The 25811-nt window shown below is 42.6% G+C and overlaps 1 protein-coding gene across 4 annotated transcripts in view; it reads right to left on the bottom strand.

Annotated features, from left to right (window-relative positions):
- Positions 1-25811, bottom strand: part of LOC121277623 (cytochrome b5 reductase 4) — a 110531-nt gene that overhangs the window by 66931 nt on the left and 17789 nt on the right. For all 4 annotated transcript variants that reach the window (XM_041187183.1, XM_041187184.1, XM_041187185.1 and 1 more), the window contains exons 4-7: positions 19270-19354; positions 12406-12456; positions 6204-6255; positions 978-1035 (exon numbers count right to left, since the gene is read on the bottom strand). In XM_041187183.1, the coding sequence (XP_041043117.1) occupies positions 978-1035; positions 6204-6255; positions 12406-12456; positions 19270-19354 (246 nt within the window). The remainder of the gene's footprint in view (positions 1-977; positions 1036-6203; positions 6256-12405; positions 12457-19269; positions 19355-25811) is intronic.

The raw sequence follows: 25811 nt of genomic DNA, 5'->3' as shown, positions 1-25811 counted from the left end.
TACTTTTCCCCACCACCTTCCCTTTATTCTCTGGTAAATATGCTACCATTTTAACTACAAAGCCAGTTCGAGCTTTAACACATGTAAAAGTAATTACAATTGTGGCTTAGAGGCAGGGCAGCAGGGCAGCATGGCAACTGAGAGGGGGAACTTGATGGCATCTGGTGATGGTTCAGTAAGAACCAGTGATGAGACCACACAGGACATAGCTGAAAATAAAATCTATTTTAAATATATTCAAAAAAATTATGCAAAAAGAAAATCTGATCTGAATGTTGTAGAAGTCTCAGACTGGTGCTCTCTGTGCCTGCTCATAGTTAAGGAGACAACAGCAACAACTACCTTGGAGACAAAATGTTGGGTTCAGAGGTAATTAAAATCAAAATAAATATTTTACTGTGGGAAAAAAGCTAAGTGTAACAAGTGTTAGACTTAAGAGAATTGTGTGTTCGTGCATATATGCACACAAACATTTTGAAGTAGACACTGGTGGACAATGAGATGCTAATAAAAAAATTGAACCCATGATTCCCAATACAGCACAGATTCTTTGAAAATCATCTAATTTTGTTCAGGGGAGTACTTGCCTATAGTTTGGCTCCACAAGTTATAAACCAAGATTTACTTGTAATATTTCTTGGAAGGATTACTAATGAACAGCACAATAAAAGTGAGAATTCATTTGCCATATTTTGCTGAAAGCAACACAAATGAAGATCAATGTTATCATTTGCCAAAATCATTTTCAAGGTTTAATTTACCAAATGTTTGCACAGCTTGTCAAACATTTAGTTACACAATTCAGAAATATGGCAGCAGCTTCTTAATTGTCACGTTAAATTGATCTTCAGAATTATTCAGAGTCTGTGCTTCTTCTCCCACGTCCCACAGTTAAGCAAAACTATTGCAGTCAGCTAAGATTAAACGTTATCTATCCAATGACAATTCTGCAGATGGTTTTATTCTTGAGCACATACCTTTTTTTTGGTGTATATAACAACTGTGATTGTATCCTCTGTCTGAAACCATTCATGTCTGGTAAAATTGTTAAAAAAACAATTTGAGTTGGATGACAATATCTTTTGAATTCAGACTATAAAATATATTTTCACAGTCAAACTGAAGTGAGTCAGTATAGCCATAACCTCAAAGAATGGACATGGGATAGAAAACTAGAAAAAACTGGAGATCCTTCACGTGAAAAAGATGACAAAGGTGATATAGCAGAAGGATACATGAAATTGAACCATAGAGAAAAGGCAAACTTGGAGCTCTACATCACGACGGGCCGTGAGTGTAGATCATCAAGTACCATAGATTCAATTCGTGAAAGGCAAATTTGTACTTTAGTGAAGGAAACATATCCTCCTTACCCAGTTTGACCCATGTGTGACACCAGTCCCATACCAAGGTAGTTGAGTCTTAACTGCCTTCTGAGCTGGCCTAACAAACCACTTAGCTTCATCAAACTGCTATGTAATTCAAGAAGAAAGTTTGTCAAGACCTTCTCAGGGTAAATTAGGAATGGGCACTAGGGCCGGGATTTCCCAGTCCAGCCCACGAGACAGAAAAGTTGACGGACCAATAAAATGGAATATCCGGTCCCTCCGATCTTGCCCTAGATGCCAACCTTGCTAGTGATATCCATATTACTAAACTTTTTAAAAAATAATTTAAGTTTGATGATGGAACTTTTAAAACTCAGGATATAAAATACATTTTCACAGTCAAACTGAAGTGAGTAAGTAACATCCATGGCCTCAAAGAACAGACATGTGATAGACTAGAAAAACACAATGAATTTTAAAAATTGTAACTGATGTCAGGAAGCATGTCTTCACTTGAAGTATTATCAGTACTTGAAGTGCACTTCTGATCAATTAGTGATGAAATCTTAAGATCATTCAAACCCAGTTCTATGCCTTAAGGGGGGTGCAGTTATAGATTTATTTTCTTTTGGAAGAATGGACTGAATGGCCACCCTCATCTGTATATTTACTGCAAACAGGCACCTGGTACTGAATTCATGATTAAATGATGTAACTGAAAATACAGGGTATGAACCAGATTATATAATGAAGAGAAGTAGCAAAACATAGGAACTGCAGATTTATGGAAAGAATATTCTTGGAAGTTGAGAACAGGGCAATAGGGACATGCTGATTAGCTGTTTGAAGCAGTGGTGAAGCTCCCCTTCAAAACTTTGTGTTAGATCTTCCTCTTCAATCATGCTCTTGCCTTATCTCAATCCTAATCCCGTCTTTCCTCTTTTCTCGCAATCACCACGCTCTAAAATGTTTTCATATGTTACCTTGTACGTAATAAACTCTACAGATATGCAAATAGCTATATAGAAATATTAAATATTTGCAAGCTCAAAAAGTAAAATCAGAACTGATTGGCAATTTCAAACTTTTGGTAAATACAATGTTTTGACATCAATGTCCTTTACATTTGCCAACCTTTGAACAAGTTGACAGATAAACTAGACAATAGTTATCCAGAAAGTTGATGTGGTGGATGATACTAAAACTACCATAACTGTCACCAGTAGCAGTTTACAACAACTTGCATTTACATAGAATCCTTAATCTAGAAAATCTAGATTCAGAGGAGAAAATAAATGTGTACCAAGATTTTGAGGCAAGCTTAGATGAATAAAAGCTGATCTCTGTATTGTAAAAGTTTTGAAAGATGAAGAAGGAGTTGAAGGAGCAGAGGTGGTGGGGGGGGGCGGGGGGGGGGGGGGGGGGGGGGGGGGGGTGGTAGGGTTTGAGAACAGAGCTGAAAAGCATTGGGGTATGGTAACATAAGGTCTGTCGCCTCTCATGGAATGGAAGGAAGGGAGAGGAAGCATAGGAAGTCAGAGTTAGAGGACCAGTAGAATCAAAAGGCTGGAGATGGACGCAGAGATAAAGTTGTGTAAAGCTGTGAAGGGCATGGATTTTAAATTTAATACATTAAGGAACAGGTGACCAATGTAGGTCATTAAGGAGGTGTGTGATTGAAAGCAAGTGACAAAGAGTAGGGATAATGACAGGTAGTCCAATTGGCAGGATGTGATGAATGGTGTCCCATAGCTGCATTGGGGCCTCAACTATTCACCACATTTATTAACACCTAAATTTGCTGGTGACATTTGGATAGGTGGCATTATAAGCAGTGTAGTTGAAAGTATAACATTATAAAAAGATATTAGCAGATTAAATGAAAAGGCAAAATTGCAGCAAATGGATTTCCATGTAGGAAAGAGTGAGGCCATCCACTTAGGACCTAAAAAGGGTGGGTCAGAATACTTCCTGAATGGTGGAAAGCTAGAGAATTTGGAGAGTCAGAGACTTGGGGCCCATTGACATAGGTCATTAAAATGGCAGGTACAAACAGTAACCAAAAAGGCTAATCGAGTGCTGTGGTTTATAGCTAAAAGACTAAAATACAAGGAGGTGGAATATAAGAACAGAAGAAATAGAAGCAGAAGTAGACCATATGGCCCCTTGAGCCCGCTCTAGCGTTCAATAAGATCATAATTACACTTCTATAGCAATTCCATTTTCTCTTCCTGTCCCCATATTCCTTGACTCCCTTTGTGTCCAAAGATCTATCAATCTTGAATACACAATGACTGAGCATTCATTCTCAAGTAGAGAATTCCAAAGATTTGCAACCTTGTCATCCAACACTCCGTACCCATGTCCTAACTAGAAGTTTTGTTCCCCTAACATCCCCGTGCTTGTAGACCTACACTGGTTCCCAGTCAAGCAATGTCTTGATTTCAAAATTCTTATCCTTGTTTTAAAATCCCTTCATGGCCTTGCTTCTCCCTATCTCTGTAATCTCCTTCAGCCCTACAACCCTTCGAGGTATCTGAGCTCCTCTAATTCTCATCTTGTGTCTCCCTGATTTTAATCGCTCCACAATTGGTGGTCGCGTGTTCAGTTACCTAGGCCCCAGGATCTGAAATAACATCCCTACTCCTCTCTGTCTCGCTACTTTACTTTACTCCTTTAAGACACTCCTTAAACCCTACTCCTTTGACAAAGCCTCTGACATGCTCTTGTAACCAGAGTATCTATATAGGGAAATATGAAAAAAGCAAAGTGCAAACACACATAATTATAGCCCTGCAATTTTACAGTTTGCAACATCATTATATGAATCCTTAATGGGTTTATATCATTCTCCAGTCTGCCATTTTAAAGCCATTAACCCATTTATTTTATATTTCCTAACATTGGATAAAATGAAAACATTAGTCCAGTTGTACTTCAAAGCCATTCATAAATCAAAGCTTTGTATGGGTTTTACGATCTAGAAACATCAATCATAACTTACATCCAGCAATATTGATATTTTATCAAAAGTCAAAAAAAACTCTGCATTACTCACTCTCCCCATCAGATACCTAATACTAACATAGTGTAGCATCTCTTGCTCCCTGAAAAATTTATGACGATGTGTAACTTAAGGTAAGTTCCTACATTTGACTGTACAGCTTTCAACATTGTGGTATTGACACTATATCATATGTATATTTTATGTTACAATTTCCACAAAGTACCTCAGGGGTTGTCAATGACAATAAGCAGTGAAGAGTTCTGAAGTCACCGTTGACAATATTGGCAGATGATTATTAAAACTGATACCGGCCACTGCCTAGGCCACAATTAGAATACCGTGCCCAAACCTGGATACCTTAATTTAGGAAGGATGTCAAAGCTATGGAAAGGGTGCACCAAAGATGACACTTGGGTGAGAGACTTTAGTTATGGAGACAGACAAGAGAAAATAAGGTGAAGGCAAAAACTGATATAGGTATTAAAAATTTCAATGGCAAAAAGAAATCATGAGAAATGATTTCCACTGGTTAGTGAATCAGGAACTTAAGGGCATAAATTTAAGATCAGCAAAAGTACAAAAGGAAGGACTAGGATTTTTTATGCACAGGGCTACTAGACGGACACAGCAGTGGATTCACAATCCATAGCAGCTGTGAAAAGTTGTGGGAATAATTATTAGTAAAAAACAATGTTTTAAAAGACATGGGGAAAGAACAAAATATTAGTCCAAATTGGATAGCTTGTCCGGAGGTCAGGCCCATGAGTGATGGGTCAAACGGTCTTCTGCGGTGTAAACATTTAAAAAAATGCTTTCATGAGATTTGGGCATTGCTGGCTAGGCCAGCATTTATTGCCCATCCTAAATACCCTTGAAAATTTGGTGGTGAGCTGCCTTCTTCAACTGCTGTAGGTACACCCACAATCCTGCCAGGGAGAGAGTTTCAGGACCCAGTGACAGTGAAGGAACAGTGATATATTTTCAAATCAGGATGGTGAGTGGCTTAGAGGTGAACTTCCAGTTGGTGGTGTTCCCATCTAACTGCTGCCCTTATCCTAGATGGTCATGGGTTTGGAAGGTGCTGTCTAAGGAGCCTTGGTGAATTTCTGCAGTGCATCTTGCAGATGGTACACATTGCTGCCAGTGTGTGTCAATGGTAGAGAGAGCAAATGTTTCTGGATTGGGTATCAATCAAGCAGGCTGCTTTATCCTGGACAAGTGAAGAGTATGCCATCACACTCCTGATCTGTGCCTTGTAGATAGTGGACAGGCTTTGGGAAGTCAGGAGGTGAGTTACTTGCTACAGGGTTCCTAACCTCTGATTTGCTCTTGTAGACATAGTAATTATATGGCTAGTCCAGTTCAATTTCTGGTCAATGGTAACTCCCAGAATGTTAATAGTGAGGGATTCAGTGATGGTAATGCCATTGAATGGGCAATGGTTAGATTCTCTCTTGTTGGAGATGGTCATTGCCTGGCACTTGTGTGCCACGAATGTTACTTGCCACTTGTCAGCCCAAGCCTGGATATTGTCCAGGTCTCACTAGACTGCTTCTATAATTTAATGAATAATATAGTTTAGTGATTAGTATAACATTTTTTGTGTTCACTATTTGAACAGTGTAACTAAGCCATTTAGACAATACAGATTAACACCTTTGTTAACACGCAAGTCTAAGGAATGCCAATTATTCTGTTCATTTGTTCATCTACTAACATCACTAACAATAATTTTTCAGTTAAGATCTTTAAGTATTACAGGTGTGAAACACTGAAAGTACAGGCATAGGTATAGCAGGTCACTTAAGCCACAAAACAGCCAAGTCCTAGTACCAATTCAGTCACAAACAAAACACGTATACACTCACCTTAGGGAAATCTCTTTTGATTGTTTCTCAAACCCATCTGGAACACTTGTACCTGTGAAAAACATTTAAGATTACAGTAATATATGGTCCGGATAAAGAGTGAGATTGCGATGCCTGTCAATTCCAATGGGTAATTCCATAAATTCCTCTGACCCCAGTTTCCAGTTACTAGTACAGATCACTTCATGAGTAGATGATTGGCTGCTGGATGTGCTTCTGCAAAGGTCAACTAACGTACCTTTGTGGGGTAACTCCAACCATTACCCACAAAAGAGAGGGAGGTTCATTTGCAGTTATGCAAAGTAGCTAGTGGCCTTAAGTGGCTTAGTTAAATACAGAGAAACCCTCATCGTAAACACTAAAACTGCCCTGTGACCTATTTGTGCCTGTACTGTCACCACAGATACCAACCTATGGGACAAACCTGTCAAACAGTGCAATCATTGTCAATGGGCCCAGATATAAAGCTACCCTGGTGACACCAAAATTCTGAGGATTTTTAAAAATTCATTCACAGGGTCTGGACATCACAGGTAAGGACAATATTTATTTCCCATCCCCAACTGCCCTTGAAAAACTGGTCGTGAACCTCTATCTTGAACTGCTGCAGTCCATGTGGTAAAGGCTGTAGCAGTTTAGATCCAACTCAGTGGCATGCTGGCCATTTAAGAGTCAACCACATTATAGTGGGATTGAGCAGGGGGAAGTGTGTATGGGAGAAGAGATAGTGGGCTGGTGGGGGCAGGGGGAGAAGGAGATGATAGCCAAGTTGGTGGGAAGAGATGATGGTTGGGGGTGTGAAATGGCTTACTGGGTAGCTTGCTGGATCTGGAGAACTATTCCTACCTTATGGATCGAGCTCTTGCCTGCTTTTACTTGCCAGGCTTCTTGATGCCTGGGAACCCCCTGCATCCCTACCCCTAGCAAGGGTTAAAAGCAGAAATACTGCTAAAATGAAATCACACCGCCTCCTTAAAAGGTTTCAACCACCCACGTTTCCCTGCAAGCTGATTGATCGGCCACGCTTCATCCTGAATCCATTAAAGTTGGAAGTGGGCTAGTTGAGTCCCTGTTTCAGACGTTTTTAAGTTATTAACCTCTCACCATTACCAAACTCATCCATGTATTGGGACTAAAATTATCCCCCAATATTTCAGGGCAATAGTCTTTCACCAGAACTGTTGGAAGCTCTGTAAGTTCTGATGAAAGGCCATCATCCTGAAACATTGGGGAGAAAAAGTGCAGAAATCTCCAAGGCACAGAGCTGCCTCAGGGAGATTAGTTTGATTATTATTATTTGAAATAAAGAAAAAAAATATTCAGACATGTCCCCTCACGTGACAGTGTCACATGAGCTGGGGCATGTCAATCAATTTTAATAAAACTTTTAATTTGCTTTATAAAACCTTCATGAAACCTCATCCTGCCCATGGATGAGGTTTCATGATAAATGTGAAGGCCGCCTGGGCTCTTTGCCTGCCCGCCAACCTTAAGGTATGTTAATTCTTTAATTGCTATTTAAATGGCTTTAATAGGCCTTTGACAGTATGGCAGGCGTGCAGCCGACTCCGCTGCGTGCCCGCCAAACTGAAGATCTGAATGACACACGGTGACGTCGGGACACACTCCTGACGTCATTTTACGCGTTGGCAAGCGGGGCCCGCTCACACGCACCGACCAGAAGATTCAGGCCATTAACTGACTTTCTGTTTCCGTAGATGCTGGCTGAGTGCTTCCGGCATTGTCTGTTTTATTTCAGATTTCCAGCAACCACAGTATTTTACTTTGGCCCTACCATCCATGGTAGTTTTAGAAATTTTTTGTTGAGGTGCTGACGGCAGAAAAACCTATTTATTGCTGATAATGAGGGAAAAAAGCACCATGTTACAGCCCCGCTGTACAAGGCCTTATATACAGAAGGTGAAAATTATTAAGTATGTAAGGCAGGAATTTTACAGCTGTTCTTCACTTATGGGTTGATTAGAATATCACACACACACACACACACACACAAGTTTAGAAAAAACTCCTTGGGCAGAATTTTCTGCCTGTCGGGTGGGCAGGCCTGACCCAATCTCTGGCAGGTGGAGAGCCGATCCCCGCCAGCGAAGCGGTCCACACCGCCATTTTACGTGGGCGAGCCAATTAAGGCCCGCCCAGCGTGACGTCCGGTGGGAAGCGCTAGGCACTTCCTGTGCGGCCAGGGGGGTGGGGGATTCCCTAAAAGCGAGAGTGCGCTCTTTCGTGCATACGCACATCTCCCTGAGGCTAAGTGCTGCCTCAGGCAGATCGCTTCCACTTTGAATAATATTAAAAATAGAAAAAGAAAAATTCCCTAACATGTCCCCCTCATGTGACAATGTCACATGAGATGCGACATGTTCATAATTTACAGATTAACTTTATTGAAATTTTTAACACCCTGCATGAAATCTCATCCTGCCTGTGGATGAGGTTTCATGTTTTTTCTAGTTCCCGCCGGGGCTCCTGGCCTGCCCACTAACCTTAAGGTTGGATGGGCAGGTCCTTTAATTGTTTAAATGATCCTGTCAATGGCCTCAGTTGGCCATTGACAGGTCGGCGGGCCCACAGCTGATTTTGCTGAGCCCCCGCCTTCCTGAAAATTTAAATGGGGCGCGGTGATGTCGGGGGTTCTGCCCGACGTCATCCTGTGTCATTTTACGCGTTGGTGAGCGGACCCTGTCCCTTGCTCGCCGACGGCAAAATTCTGCCCCATATATATTTTATCTGAATAAAGCTTTTGAAATTTGACCTCTCATTCCTTTTCAAACAATTTTGGAAAACTGTTAAGTAGAATCTGAAAGTGAGAAAGAAGAATTCCATTGATCTATTCTGGGAAACTGCACTAAATACATAGGCCTGAATTTCATGCTTGGCATGTGCCCAAAGTCAGCGGGCACGGAAGCAGATGTCGAATCTGGTCCCGGGCGAGATCATGTTCTCAACGCTATTTCACACTGGTTGGCCAATTAAGGCCTGCCCAGCATGAAACACATCTCCCACCCACCCTGACTGTGCGAGTAGGTGTGGGAATGAGTCGGGCACCAGGTCCAATGGTATCCCCCAAGACTTTGGTAACTTCAATTAAACTTCCAGTGGAAAAACAGATAGCTTCTGCAACATGGAAACAAATTTGGTGTTAATTCTGCGGCTTTTTGGATATGAACTGATCCAGACTAAAATCTTCACTGAGTCAGTGTATTTGTATTTTGTAGCTCTCAACTATGCCTTGAAAATCTACAGGTCCTGTCCAGGATTTGTCATTGATCCAACTAAACTTTGTGGCAGCAAGCTGTGGGCAGGCCGAGGGGTGAAACAGTTGAGGCGGTGGTTCCCTTCATCTACATACATCAGTGAAGAATGAAAAAATAATGAATAACCTTTCATTACTCAAGGACGTCCCAGAGTGCCTCAGTACTTTTTGAACTGTGGTCACCATTGTAATATGGAACATGTGCCAGACAGCCAATTTGTGCAGAGCAAGCTCCCATAGACAGCAATATTGGATCTTTTACATCCATCTGAGAGGGCAGACAAGGTGTCAGGTTAACATCTCACCTGAACACTGGCACCACAGAACTCTCTCAGGACTGTGCTGGGGCTGTAAGCTCACGTGCTCAATGCTCTGGAGTGGGACTTGAACCCATAACCTACTGAACTCCAGACAGCAGAATGCTCCAATGCTGTAGACATCCATGCGATCAAAGGTGCATCTAGCCTACCTGCTATTGCAGCAGCTCTGGACTGTCGCCTAAGGTGGCGCTTCTAGGGCTAGCGTCCATGGAGGGAGGGGGTGCTGGGGGCTACAAACAAGTGTGGTTATTACCTTTTATAGGGGAATCTTTTTTAAAAACCTGTTTTTAATTATGCAGGGATCTGGTCATACTCTACATCCACAGCTGGGTCAGTTGGGACACCTCCAATCTGCAGTAGCTGTATGCAGAGTTATAATGAAGGTCGGTGTCACGGGGAGTCTGATGTTCAGAGAGCCCCTACCCTTAGCTCAACAACCCCTCCCCATATAATTGCCATGGCAATATGCCAAATGGTCATGGAGTTTCAAGGCCAATACTTCCTGTAAATGTCATTGTTCCCCATGGTCTGTACAGACTGATATACTTTGTTAGAACTTTAGCACAGATTTGTGGGTGAACCAGCTTAGAAAGCTAGCGCAATCAAAAGGAAATCAGGCAAAACTCAGAAATATGACAAAGGCAAAAATCACAAATAAAATAAAAGTGCTTGTGCGCTTTATCCTGCCCTCGGATGACAAACTGATAAAAATGTAATACCTGCCCAGGGTCTTAAAGAGGTGGCTAATGAGGTAGTTGATGTGCTGGTGTTAATTTTCCAAGGTTCACTAGATTCTGGTGTTAGTTTTCCCAAGATTTGCTAGATTCCGGAAATGTTCCATCAGATTGGAAAGTAGTAAATATAACCCCTCTATTCAATAAGGGAGGGAGGCATAAAACAGGAAACTATAGGTCAGTTAGCTTGACATTTATCATGGGGAAGTTATTGGAATTGATCATTAAGGAGGTTAAAGCTGGACACTTAGAAGGGCTCAAGGCAATCAGGAAAAGTCAGCATGGTTTTGTGAAAAGAAAATCACAGGTGAATCTTTGGCTTGGCAAGTGGGGGCAGGCCCGCTTGCCGAGGCATAAAACAATGCGGGGTGATGTCAGGTGTGCGTTCCAACGTCATTGCGCATCATTTAGATTTTCAGTTCGGCGGGTGCACTCGAAAGGCCGATTAAGGCCATTTAACTAACAATTAAAATAAATAACGGAGCTGCCCATCCCACCTTAAGGTCGGTCGGGCAGGTGAAGAGCCCAGGCGGCCTTCGCATTTTTCATGGAACCTCATCCACAGGCGAGATGAGGTTTCATGAATGATTTTAAATTTTCTCATAAATTTTTATTGAAATTAATGCACATGGCCCAGCTCATGTGACAGTTTCACAAGAAGGGACATGTCATAAAAATTTTTCGTCACTTTATTGAACTGTTAAAACTTAAAACTCATCTTCTCTGTGCCTCAGGGAGATTTCTGCAGTCTTTCGCGCGCACATGCACAAAAGATCGCACTCCCGACTCAGGGAACCCCCCCCCACCAAACTCCCGTGCCCGGACAGGGAGCGCATAGCACTTCTTGGTGCGCATCACGCAGGGCAGGCCTTAATTGGCGGTGCGGACCTGATCGGGGGGGGGGGCGCCAGTTGGGTCCGCAGCTGCCCCTGCACCTGCACAACCCCCCCCCCCAAAGGGGGGAAAATTCTACCCCATGTTTAACCAATTTATTGGACTTTTTTGAAGGAGTAACATGGATAATGGGGAGCCTGTAGACGTACAATACTTGGATTTCCAGAAGGCATTTGATAAGGTGGCACATCAAAGATCATTACAGAAAATAAAAGCGTATGGTGTAGGGGGTGACATATTAGCATGGATAGAAGAATGGTTGGCTGGCAGAAAGCAGAGAGTATGCATAAATGGGTCTTTTTCTGAATGAGCGGGGTGTCTCATTGAGGAAAGGTTAGACAGACTGGGCTTGTTCCCATTGGAGTTTAGGGGAGTGAGGGGTGATTTGAATGAAGTATACAAGATCCTGAACGGCCTTGACAAGGTAGACGTCGAAAGGATGTTTCCTCTTGTGCGAGTCCAGAACTAGGTGGCACTGTTTTAAAATTAGGGGTCACCCTTTTAGAACAGAGATGAGGAGAAATGTTTTCTTTCAGAGGGTTGTGCGACTTTGGAATTCTCTGCCTTAAAAGGTGGAGGAAGCGGAGTCATTGAATATTTTATAAAGAAGTAGATAGATCCTTGTTAGGCAAGGGAATCAAAAGTTATCGGGGTTAGATGGGAATGTGGAAGTCGAAACACAAACAGATCAGCCATGATCCTAATGAATGGCAGACCAGGCTCGAGGGGCCGAATGGTCTACTCCTGTTCCTATTTCTTATGTTCTTATGGGATGTACGCTCGACATCATCTTGCATAATTTTACGTGCGTTTGGGTCGGGCGTGTGCCTGGCAGAATGCTATGAAATTCTGGCCATGAAGAGTGCAGAACCTGACTTCAGTTATTACAATTGATGATTTGGGAAACAACATCAAGTCCAAAAACAGGATTTTTAAAAAACTGATGAATTGTGTCAGGCTCCAGGTTTTTTTCCACATACCATTTAGTGATGTCTGCTTTGGCACTTCAAAACCTGACTGATTCTCAAAAACTGTGGAAGTAAAGAAAAAGAAAATAAATCATAGCTTCAGAAGCAATGGAACGACAAACAGAAAAGGTGTATAATACATTACTGCTGTAAGACACAAATTATTATTAATTCTGGAAACAGTATCTGTAAAGTATAACATAAAAACAGCAGTGTTCATCATGTCAATGTATAAAAGAAAGAATTTCCCAGAATTATAATTTTCCCTTGAATTGGCCTAGGGTTTTTTCTTCATAGAGTCATAAAGTCATAGAGGTCTACAGCACAGAAGTAGGCATTTTGGCCCATCGAGTCTGCGCCGGTCAAACAAGTACCTAACTATTCTAATCCCATTTTCCAGCACTAGGCCCATAGCCTTGTATGCCATGGCATAGCAAGTACACATCCAAATACTTCTTAAATGTTATGAGGGTTTCTGCCTCTACCACCCTTTCAGGCAATGAGTTCCAGATTCCCACCACCCCTGGGTGAAAACATTCTTCCTCACATTCCCTCTAAACCTCCTGCCCCTTACCTTAAATCTATGCCCCCTGGTTATTGATCCCTCCACCAACGGGAAAACTTCCTTCCTGTCCACCCCTATCTATGCCCCTCATAATTTTATACACCTCAATCTCCTCTGCTCCAAGGAAAATAACTCCAGTCTATCCAATCTTTTCCCATAACTAAAACTCTCCAGCCCAGGCAACATCCTGGTAAATCTCCTCTGCACTCTCTCGAGTGCAATCACATCCTTCTTATAATGCGGATTCTAGAACTGCACACAATACTCTAGCTGTGGCCTAAACAGCATTTCATACAGTTCCAGCATAACCTCCCTGCTCTTATATTCTATGCCTCGGCTAATAAAGGCAAGTTTCCCATATGCCTTCTTAACCATCTTATCTACCTTAACGGACCGGTGGACATGGACACCAAGGTCCCTCTGATCCTCGGTCCTTCCCAGGGTCCTATCATTCATCGTGCATTCCCGTGCCTTGTTTGTCCTGCTCAAGTGCATCACCTCACACTTATCCAGAGTAAATTCCATTTGCCACTGATCAGCCCATCCAACCAGCCCATCTATATCCTCCTGTAATCTAAGGCTATCCTCCTCACTATTTACCACCCCATCAATTTTCGTGTCATCCGTGAACTTACGGATCAATCCTCCTACATTCAAGTCTAAATAGTTTATATATACCACAAACAGCAAAGGACCCAACACCGATCCCTGTGGGACCCCACTGGACACAGGCATCCAGTCACAAAAACACCTCTCAACCATCACCCTCTGCTTCTTGCCATCCAGCCAATTTTGGATCCAATTTGCCAAGGATCCCATGGGCTCTTACCTTCGTTATCAGTCTCCCATGTGGGATCTTATTAAAAGCCTTGCTGAAGTCCAAGTAGACTACATCAAATGCATTGCCCTCATCTACACACCCGGTCACCTCTTCCAAAAATGCAATCAAATTGGTTAGACATGATCTCCCCTTAACAATTTTATCTGCTTTTTTTGTTGCTCCCAGGAGATTACATGGCTGCAGGTGTGGGAGTGCTGCTGACCATACTGTCTAGTTGCACCATGACTGCGTGAGCACACTCGGTGGACCCGCTGGTCTTGTTCTATCCCCTGTAGCTGTAGGTTGTCAGGTGACTGAAATAGCACAATAAACATAGTTCTGCACAAAATGCTGCTGCAATATGAAATAATGAAGTTTGTATTAAAGGTCTATTGTAAAAGTTAAAAGTCAGAAAACTCCATTTGCTGGCCACCAACTCAATCCCTCTCCCTGGGCTCTGCCTGATGCAAACCAGACCATTAGCAGCTTTGGCCTCCTCTTAGACTCCGAGTTGCACTTCCAACCCCATGAACACACCATTGTCAAGACCACCTTTTTCCACCTCCATAATATTGCCTGCCTTTCCCTCTGTCTTAACTCATCTGTCATTCATTCAAATCTATTTTACTTCTAGTCTCGACTATCCTAACGCTCTCTCAGCCGATTTCCCATCTAGTATTGCTGCAATTTGGAGCTCACTTAATACTTGGTTATCCATAGGCTAACCGGCAGCAAGTCCCATTTACCTATCTTTAACCCTACAATGCTCCAAGATATCTGCTCTCCTCCTGGATCTGCTGCACCTTCCGGGAGCAGAGACAGCCAGACCTGCGAGGGACACCTCTACTCGGGCAGTGGGCCGAGTTTGAAAAAAATCCAGCACTGACATTGCAGGAAAACTGTAAGTTCATTGGTTGTTGAGATGTTGCTGTTAGGGGATGTGTTTAAATAGCTTAAAACTAGAAAAACCTATTATTTATAAAGAAGTAGCTACTTGGATTTTAGTAAGGAACACTAGGTATAGGGAAGTGAAGTTAAATCAAGTCAAAGTGAAATAAAGTAAACCAAAATAAGGTAAAGTTAGCGTAAATGTAATAAAGTTAAGTTACTAGTGATTTATTCTACTTACTCTAAGTGTAAGTTTTTAGAGTTACGGGATAGCAGGTCAGCTCGGTCAAGTGGAGTGTACATCCTGCGGTATGTGTGAAGTAGTGACACACCACGTGTCCCTGACAAACATGTGTAGGAAGTGTCACCAGCTGCACAAGCTTGAGCTCTGGGTTTCAGAACTTGAGCGGCAGGAGTCACTGTTGTGCATCTGCGAGGCAGAGGATTACATGGATAGCACGTTTAGGGAGGTGGTCACCCCACAGGTCAGAAGTGTACAGCCAGAGAGGGAATGGTTGACTGTCAATGGGTGACAACAAGCTAAGAGAACCAGGCAGGTAGTGCAGGAGACCCCTGAGTCTATCCTGCTTGCTAATCGGTTTTTCATTTTGGATGCTGATGAGGACGATGGTTTCTCAGGAGAGTGCAGCAGAGTCAAGCCTATGGCACCACAGGCAGCTCAGCTATACAGGGTGGGAGGAAGAAAAATGGAAGGGTAATAATGACAGGGGATTCCATAGTCAGGGGATCAGACAGGCATTACTGTGGCAGTAAATGTGACTCCAGGATGGTGTGTTGTCTCCTTGGTGCCAGGGTCAAGGATGTCACAGAACGGCTACAGGACATCCTTCGGGGGCAGGTGGATCAGCCAGTAATCGTGGTCCACATTGGTACCAACAACATAGGTAGGGAAGAGGGATGAGGTCATGAAAGCAGATTTCAGGGAGTTAGGAAAGAAATTAAAAAGCAGGACTTCAAGAGCAGTAATCTCAGGGTTATTCCCAATGCCTCGTGCTAGTGAACATAGGAATAGGAGGATTGATCGATTAAATACGTGGCTGGCGAACTGGTGTAGGAGGGAGGGCATCAGATTTCTAAGGCATTGAGACCGATTCTGGGGCAGGTGGGACGTGTACAAGCTGGACGGTTACACCTTAACAGGACTGGGACTGATATACTCACAGGGGGATTTGCTAGTGCTGTTGGGGTGGTTTTAAGCTAGCTTGTCCAGGGTGGGGAGTGCGGGGGGAGGTGGTGGGAACCTGAGAGGTGGACCAAATTGAAAGGAAGTAAAGTTGGTAACAGGAAGTAGTAGTGAGACTGGAAGGCAGGAGAAACAAAGCAGAGCATTGAGTATGCTTTAAATGCAGAATGATGTCAAAGAGACAAAGTTAAGGGCACTCTACCTGAATGTGCGCAGCATTCACAATAAGGTAAAGGATCTAATGCCACAAATAGAGGTAAATGGGTATGATATAACTGCCATTACAGAAACATGGCTGCATGGTGACCAAGACTGGGAGCTGAATATTCAAAGATATTCAACGTTTAGGAAGGTCAGACAAGAAAGGAAAAGAGATGGATTTGCGCTGATAATAAGGGATGGGATCATTGCGTTAGTAAGGGAGGATATCAGGTCAGAAAAAACAATGTGTGGAAGCTGTTTGGGTGGAGCTAAGAAACAGCAAAGGGCAGCAGACATTGGAGTTGTTTATAGGCCACCAAACAGTAGTGGAAACATGGGGCGTGGTATTAATCAGGAGATGAGAGGAGAATGGAGCATGGGCAATACCGTAATCATGGGTGACTTCAATCCGCATACAGACTGGGTAAGCCAAATGAGCTCTAATGCTGTGGAAGACGAGTTTCTGGAATGTGTTAGGCATGGTTTCCTAAAGCAGTAGTTGAGGAGCCAACTAGAGGCCAGGCTGTTTTAGATATAGTATTATGTAATGAAAAAGTGCTAATTTATAATTAATTAATAATTAATAATCATGTTGCAAAAGAGCCTTTAGGGATGAGTGACCACAATATGATAGAATTTTACTTTATGTTTGAAAGTGAAGTAGTGCACGCTGAAGCAAGGGTGCTAAAGCTGAATAAAGGAAATTATGAAGGCATGAGGGACAAATTGGCTGAGGTGGATTGGGAAAATAATTAAAAGGTATGACTTTTACCTTTAAGTACATAGGCACTGTACATAGGCAATGGATAGTCTTCAAAGAACTATTACTTGGCTTACAGCACCTATACATTCCTTCAAGGTGCAAAAACCCAAAAAGGTCAGTCAACCGTGGCTGACAAAGGAAATTAAGGAATGTATAAGATTAAAAGAAAAGGCTTAGAAGGTTGCCAGAAGTAGAAGTAAACCTGAGGATTGGGAGGTTTTAGAATACAGCAAAGGAAGACCAAGAAACTGGTAAAGGGAGAATAGAATATGAATGCAATCTAGCAAAAAACAAAAACAGATGGTAAAAGCTTCTAAGTACGTAAAAAGGAAGCATCTGGCTTCCAATGTGGGTCCATTACGGGCAGAGTCACAAGAATTCTTAACGGGGAATAGGGAAATGGCAGAGAAGCTAAATGATTACTTTGTGTCTGTTTTCACTGAGGAAGATACAGGAAATCTCCCAAATGTTTCCTCTCCATTTAAAGCTACATTGTCCCCTGATTATTTTTTTAATTTAAATCAGCTTAAAGAATAAAAATGGTCAACATTGTGATTTGCTCTTTGTAGGGAGCACAGGTGTGGCTCAGTGGGTTGTTTTTGTCTCTGTTTAGGTTTATGTCCCATGCCAGGCCAGTTCTTCGGCATATAATCCAATTGGGAGATTGTAGCACTGCCGATGATGCATGAGATCTGTAGTAATATTTAGAGTCATAGAGGTCTACAGCACAGAAAAAGGCCTATCGAGTCTGCGCCGGTCAAACAAGTACCTAACTACTCTAATCCCATTTTCTAGCACTAGGCCCATAGCCTTGTATGCCATGGCATCACCAGTGCACATCCAAACACTTCTTAAATGTTATGAGGGTTTCTGCCTCTACCACCCTTTCAGGCAGTGAGTTCCAGATTCCCACCACCCTCTGGGTGAAAAAATTCTTCTTCACATTCTCTCTAAATCTCCTGCCCCTTACCTTAAGTCTATACCCCCTGTTATTGATCCCTCCACCAAGGGGAAAAATTCCTTCCTGTCTACCCTATCTATGCCCCTCATAATTTTATACACCTCAATCATGTCCCCCCTCAATCTCCTCTGCTTCAGGGGAAATAACCTTTAGGTGAGCTATTCAATCACCAAGTAATTAGACTTTTGATAATGGTCACAAGTATATTCCCAAATTTGACATGGTCTCTTTAATTATTACATTTCTGTTTATGCATATATAAAGTAAAGTAATCAAAACCAGAGGACAGCACTTTAAACAGAGCTCTTGATTAATGCCCTCTGTAGACCAGGATTTTCCGGCCCTGTTGCAGGTGGGACCCAACGTGGGTGAGGTGGCGCCCCAGCCAGAAGTCCATTGACTTGCAGCGGGACTAGAAGATTGCGGTGGCGGGCAAGTGCAGACAATCCCGCCGGTAGTGTATTTTGACCAATCCATGTAACAGATTATTGCCAGTGAAATAGTGAAGGTAGACATTACTTAGAAAAAGTTATTAAATCTCATTACTGGCAGCTTAGTTTATGATTGTGAAGTGGAACAGTTAGGTAGTTAGCACTGGAATTAAAAAAAAATAAATATATATATATATATATATATATATCTCGCACACACTGATAACCTCAGAGCAGGCTCAGGGGCATGATGGGATACTTGACATTCTGGAACTGTTCACAGCCTGTGTAAACAATAAACGGAATTCAATCCCAGGCTGGGTGGAGGGGTTCAAGCCAGAAATTGAGATAACATCTGCTCTTTAGCTATTGTCTCACTAAGTGGGTCAAAGAAACTCACCAGGTGGTGAATGTATCAGAATAACTAGCCATTGGCGGCTGTTTAACGAGATCTTGTAGCCATTAGTAGTTGCTAAGCAAGATCTTGTAGCTATTTGTGGCTGTTAACGAGGTTTAGTAATAACATATGGAAGTAAGATGCAGTAAACTGTGAAATTTTGACAAGTTTTCCTTTGCAGACTCCGGAGCTTCTCCCAGGCGTACTCGAATAAAGATTTTTACTTACCTGGACTTCAAAGACTCCAGAGTGGCTGTTCTTCTCAATGACAATTGATAGTGTCCAGGTCGATATTTATCCTTCAATCAATATCTGCTGTGTTTCCTCTATTGCAACAGTGAGTACTTTTGACGTGTAGTTTGATTGATTGTAAAGCATTTTGGGATGTCCAGTGTTCGGGAAAAACATTATATCACTGAGTATTTCTTTCTTTTATAATTACCAAAGTTTTAATGTAGAAAACAAACTCGCTATTGGCATGAAGACTCAGAAGTAAGTTTCCCTCCTTGCTTTGCTGCTTTGGGGCGTGCACAGTAATACGAATACTAAACAGGGCATATACTTCCTCCATTCCTTTTACTTCTTATGCCATGGTTTCACTTTGAGGATGGTTCAATTTCTAGTATAATGAGAAAATGAAAAGTACCTTTAGCAACAGCTTTAGGCTTCAAAGCCATTCTTCCTACAAGGCATTCCTTCAGCATGGATTCAGAGTTGACCCAGGTGTGAATCTGAAATTTGAAGAAAACTGCCACATTAACTGGTTTGCTAAGATTGGCATGTATTTGTCTACAGTATATTTAGCAAATATAGAAAAACATCCTGGAAATACACATAGAACTAAAGCGAAAGGACAGGTTACCATTTAAGGAAATTGACAGATAAGCTACTTAGGACATAACAAAATGAAAGGGGAAGAGAGGTTGGAAAATACATGCTAAGTTCATCTCTTATAACAGAAACAAATAATAGGTTTTATTTCCTGCAAGCAGATCTTTCCTAAAGCTAGGAATGGGACAAGTCATCGATATCTGTACTTTCAAAACAATAGAAAATTATTGGAAAAGATGAAAAAAAGATCCACAAAAATAATACCAGAACTAAGAGAATATACTTACCAATAAAGGCTGAACAGATTAGGGTTCTTTTCTGTAGAAAATAGAAATCTGAGGGGTAACCCAAGAGGTCTTTAGAATACGAAAGGGTTTGATAAGCTAGGTTTCCACTTGTGGGGGAGAGGAAAATTAGGGGTCATAAATATAGGATGGCTACCAATAAATCCAATAGGGAATTACGAAGCAACATCTTCACACAGAAAGTGGAAAGAATGTGGAACTCACTATCACAAGGAATATTTGAGGAAAATAGCACAGTTGCATTTAAAGGAAAACTAGATTAGTGCATAAGGGACCAAAGGATAGAATGATATATTGACGGGGTTAAATGAAGAGAGGTGGGAGAAGGCTCATGTGGAACTTAATCATCAACATGGACTCATTGGGCAGAATTTTGCCGTCGGCGAGCAGGGGGCGGGGCCCGCTCGCCGACGTGTAAAACGACGCGGGATGATGTCAGGGGGAACCCCCCAACGTCATCTCACCCTATTTAAATTTTCAGGAAAGCGGGGAACAGCGAAATCAGCTGTGCACCCGCCGACCTGTCAATGGCCAATTGAGACCATTGACGGGATCATTGAAACAATTAAAGGACCTGCCCGTTCAACCTTAAGGTTGGCGGACAGGCCAGGAGCCCCGGCAGGGAATAGGAAAAACATGAAACCTCATCCACCGGCGGGATGAGGTTTCATGTAGGGATTTAAACAGTTTAATAAAGTTTTAAAGTAATTTTTGAACATGTTCTATCTCATGTGACATTATCACATGAGGGGGACATGTTAAGGATTTTTTTTTTTCTATTTTTAATGTTTTTAAAAGTGTCAGTGATCTCCCTGAGGCTGCTTCCCGCCAGACGTCACGCTGAGTGGGCCTTAATTGGCCCGCCCACGTAAAATAGCAGCAAGGCCTTCTTCTCCAGCGGGGATCGGCTCCCCGCCCGCCAGAGATTTGGCTGGGCCCGCCCACCTGACAGGCAGAAAATTCTGCCCATTAGACAGAGTGGGCTGTTTCAGTGCTGTAGACTGTGAATCACGTAGGCAGATTAAATCAAATATGGAAAGGCATTAAAACAGAAGGAGATTTGAAAATAACTGAGTAAGGCAATAAAGCAGCGTGGCAAGTAAACTTCAAATGAAGAGGATGCGAGAAACAGGTACAAAGTAGAAGACGATGACTGAGGCCTGAAGCCAGTCAACTAAATCCAATAACTTCATGGTCATTTTCACTGATGCCAGCTTTTTATTACAGTTATTTTTAAAAACTGAATTCAAATTTACAAGCTGGTAACTGAGCTCACATCCTACAGATTATTCATCCAGGGCTACTGGATGTACGCCCTGCCAGAGCGGCAGTAGAATGGGTACCACCAGATGGAAGAAGAGGGAGCCAACCAAAGAAGGCCTGGCGAAGTCCATTTAAGGAGGACCTTAAAAAGTGGGACACCACCTGGGCTGGTGCAAAAGAGAGATTGCAGTGGACCAGTGGTGGAGACTTGCTGCCCATTGTCCTGCACGGGACTCGAGGAACTAAGTCTAAGTCCTCTGGATTACTCGCCTAGAATATAACCACTACTCCACCATAGGCCTCTATAGTGGTAGAGCCAAATGTTAGGTGTATTTATCTGAAAGCTGGCTTCATGTAAAGGTGCAGCAGGTAGATAAGGAAGAAAAGTGGAACTAAATGAGGGCAGGCACGCTGAGCTGGGCAGCAGAGGAAAACAAGAGCTGGAGGTGTATAATGTGATCAATCACCTCAAAAGGAATCAGAGGTTGAGCAGGACAGTTAGGGATAATGCACCAGTCTCAGAGGATATCATGTGACCTTGATCAAGACACAGATATCTAATATTAAACTTCTGATAGCCAGATGGTGAAGTAAGAAACCAGATGCCAATATCCTTAACCTTAACCATACAATTAAACATACCATTAACATTTAATCGGAGGGATTCAAATATGGAGTTGTAGGAAACATTGGCGTGAATTTGGAAGGCAACAACATTTTGAAGGACTTCCAAGGAAAAAGAGATGGGACAGTAGTTTTGTAAGGATAAAGGAGTTAAATCACAGGACTTTTGTGGAGAAGGGTTAAGATGGTGATTTTGAAAGAGGAGAGGGGTTGTCTAAAAGAGCCAATCTTCACACCTTTCATGCAAGTTCTCTTACGGTAAATCAAAAGCTATCTGGTGTCAAGTTTCTCAATCTGTGCAAATCTTGTTCCATTGCTTAATAAAGGGGAGATGGATAAACCCAGCCCCTATAGGCCAGTCAGCCTAACATTGGTCGTGGGGAAACTTTTAGAGACAATAATCCGGGACAAAATGAATTGGCATTTGGCAAAGTTGAGGCTGTTAAAAAAAGCATTTAGGATCCTTGGCTTTATTCACAGTAGCACAGGGTACAAAAGCTGAGAAGTTATGTTAAACAACAACAACTTATAGGGCAGAACCTTCGGGTCGGCAAGCGGGAGTGCGCCCCACTTGCCGACGCATTAAATGACGCGTGATGACATTGGGAGTGTGTCCTGATGTCACCGCGTGTCATTCTGATCCTCAGTTCGGCGGGCGCACAGCGGAGTCAGCTGCCTGCCCACCGAAATGTCAAAGGCCTATTAAGGCCATTTAAAAATTAATTAAAGTAATTAATTGAGCTGCCTGTCCAACCTCAAGTTCGGCGGGCAGGCAAAGAGCCCAGGCGGCCTTTGCATTTATCATGAAACCTCATCCACGGGCGGAATGAGGTTTCATTAAGGGTTTATAAATTAAATAAGTGTTTTTATTAAAGTTCATTGACATGTCCCAGCTCACGTGACACTGTCACATGAGGGGACGTGTTAAAAAATATTTTTTCTTTCTTAAGAATTTTTAGAAATCACACTAATCTCCCTGAGGCAGTTCTGTGCCTCAAGGAGATTTCTGTGCTCTTTTGCGCGCATGTGCGAAAGAGCGCAGGTCCCGGCTCTCCCTCCTCCCCCCGCCCACACAGGGTGTGCTCAGCGCTTCCGGGTACACATCATGCTGGGCGGGCCTTAATTGGCCTGCCCATGCAAAATGGCGGTTCCCAGCCAATCATGGGCAACGATCGGCTGCACGCTCACCTGCTCGCCCGCACCCGCTCTCACCTAATCTCCCCGATGGGGAGAAAATTCTCCCCCTAGTTATATAGCACCTTTAATGTAATGACACATCCTAAAGTGCCTCACAGGAGCATTATAAGACAAAGTATGACACCCCTGAGACACACTAGGAGATATTAAGTCAGCTGACCTAAAGCTTGGTCAAACAGGTATGCTTCATGGTGTGCCTTAAAGGAGGACAGTGAGGTAAAGAATTGAGAAGTGTAGGGAGGGGACTAGGCAACTGAAGGCACGGACAATATCAGTGAAGCAATTATAATAGGGAATGCACAAGTGGCTAGGATTAGAGAAGCGTAAATATCTCAGAGGGTTGTGCGACTGGAGGAGACTATAGAAATATGGAGGGGCAAGGCCATGAACAGATTTGAAAAGAAGGATGAGAATTTTAAAGCCAATGTAGGTCAGCGAGCACAAGGCTGATAGGGGATGTAGGAGACTTGCTGCGAGTTAAGACAGAGGCAGCTGAGATTTGGATGACCTCAAGTTTGTGCCAGATAGAATGTGGGAGACCAACCAGGAGTGCATTGGAATAGTTGAGTATAGAGGTAACAAAGACATGAATGAGGATTTCAGCAGCAGATGAGCTGACACAGGACAAAGTCAAACACTGGTTCGGCCTCAGCTGGAGTTGCGTTCAATTCCAGGCATCACACTTCTGTCGTCATCGGCTGTCCCTTGATTCGAGGATGACGTCTACTCAGGGTCACGAGTTTTGGTTATGGGTCTTCGTATGACTGAACAGGCCAATTCTTGACCTACATATCTTTGGACACATGGGGCAGGACAAGCCATGAGGTGGTGGGATCCGGAGTGCAGGATTTGCTTCCTTTTCTTTCCTTCCCTGCTGCCGCTCTGCCTCATCATTAAGATGCTATGACTCGAAGAGTATGCAGCTTGATGGACAAGTTGTCGCCATTTTAGATGATTGTAGCAAGCTCCTGCCAGACATTAACGTCAATGCTGCCTCACTTCAGGGAGAGCTACAGAGTGCGTTTGAAGTATTTTCTTTGAGCTTCCCAGAACATTGGCCATTTGAGAGTTGAGAAAACAGGATGTGGTGGGGTAATCAGTTTTCGGCCATCTGGACACAGTGTCCAGTCCATCGAAGTTGATTGTGCAAGAGTTTTGCCTGAATGCTTGTGGGGTTGGCTTCAAAAAGGACACTAATGTTTGTTTGATGGTCCTGCCATTGAACCTGGAAGGTGCAGTAGAGGCACTGCTGATGGAGTTTCTCCAGTGCTCTTATGTCTTGCTGATGCAGAGTCCAGATCTCACTACAATACAGGGAGTGTGGTGATGACAACTGCTCTGTACACTAGGACTTTTGTTTACTTGGGCAGCTTTCTGCAGACAGAAAGAACATGTACACACATTGCCCCTGTTTCAGCTAAACAAAATAAGTGACAGCCATTCGCTGGTTTGACCAATCAGAGTCAAACTGCCTGGTTTAAATTTCAAACAATGCTTGCCAGTTAACGGGCAGTTACAATCAACTGGTGCGTTCTCCATGGCAATGCCACTACTAGACTCTACTTACCAACCAATCAGCATTCTCTTGTCATACGGCATTGTTTCCCCTGACATTGGTATTTTCTTGCGAATTGTCCTGATGACTGCAAAAGCTTCAACAAAAAAAAGTCTCTTTTTCAACAATAACAAGAACCTGTTTGCTGTGTCAGAGAGATTGATAGCCATAGGGCAATGACTTGAAGTGATTGGCAAAAAAAAAACAGAAGTGGCATGAGGAGTTTTTTTTTACACAAAGCAAGTTGTTGTGATTTGGATTGCATACCTTAAAGGATGGTAGAAACAAATTCAATAGCAACATGTAAAAGACAGTTGGATAAATGCTTAAAGGGAAAATGTTTACAGGGTATAAGGAAAGAACAGGGAAGTAGGATTAATTGAATAGTTCGACCAAAGAGCCAAAAGGCCTTCTTCTGTGCTATATTTTCCTGTGATTCTATGACTGAACATGAAACATATGTTGAATTTTTAATTACAGAGAGCTGGATGAAACCGCCACAGTTCACAATCCTTATTGTACTCATCCTTGACAAAATGCTCCAGGAGCTCGAGAGACTTTGATTACATAAAGGACTAATGAGATTTACAAGAGTTGGTAAAAGGTTCTACAGTTGAGTAGTCTGACAAAAAACTGTAAGTGTTAATGATGGTATAATTAGGACAGTGCAGTTTCAAGAAAACCTTTTTTTGAAAAGCAACTAATGGGGAGACATTATTGAGTGCAGCAGCTGCACTATTATCTGGATATTCCAAACTGTGAAAACAGTTGTTTGAATCCTTGCATTTTGAGCAAGATTGGTGGATGCTACATCTTTGTTGAAAAGTATGCTTTTTAATTAGAACAGGTCATTTCAGGTAATTAAATCCACAAAGCAAAAACATTCTGGGTTTCCACATGGCAAATCTGCCATTCTTACCAGTCTGACCTATACATGATTGACTCTTCACTGCCCACTCAAGTGGCCTAGCAAGCCAGTACAAAGAAATAGATCCAATACCACCTTCTCAGGGCAACTAGAGGTGGGTAACGAATGGGGCCAATGCCAGCAATGCCTACATCCTGAGAATAAGTACAAAAAAATCCATACATGGGTGCTGACAGCCCATGGCAGGTGCAAACATGAAAGCACTCAACCAAGAGGTGCTACTGTCGTAGAAAGAAACAGGAACAGCACAACTTGACCTTGTACAATCTCTTTTCTTTGGAATTGTCTATCCCAGTGATTTGTTGGTGCTCCATTGTTTATCATATTCAAGACTGAGATCGACAGATTCTTGATCAGGGGATGGGGGAACGGGTACAAAAGTGGAATTGAGATAGCAAATCTTACTGAATGGCTTAGGAAGGCTCATGGGGTCAAATGGTGTACTCCAGCTCCTTTTCTTATGTTTTTATGTTCATTATTCTCAA

This window comes from Carcharodon carcharias, chromosome 5, assembly GCF_017639515.1.
Source record: "Carcharodon carcharias isolate sCarCar2 chromosome 5, sCarCar2.pri, whole genome shotgun sequence".
NCBI lineage: Eukaryota > Metazoa > Chordata > Chondrichthyes > Lamniformes > Lamnidae > Carcharodon > Carcharodon carcharias.
Note: the sequence above shows the minus strand (reverse complement) of the source record. Positions and strands in the feature narration are given on the sequence as shown.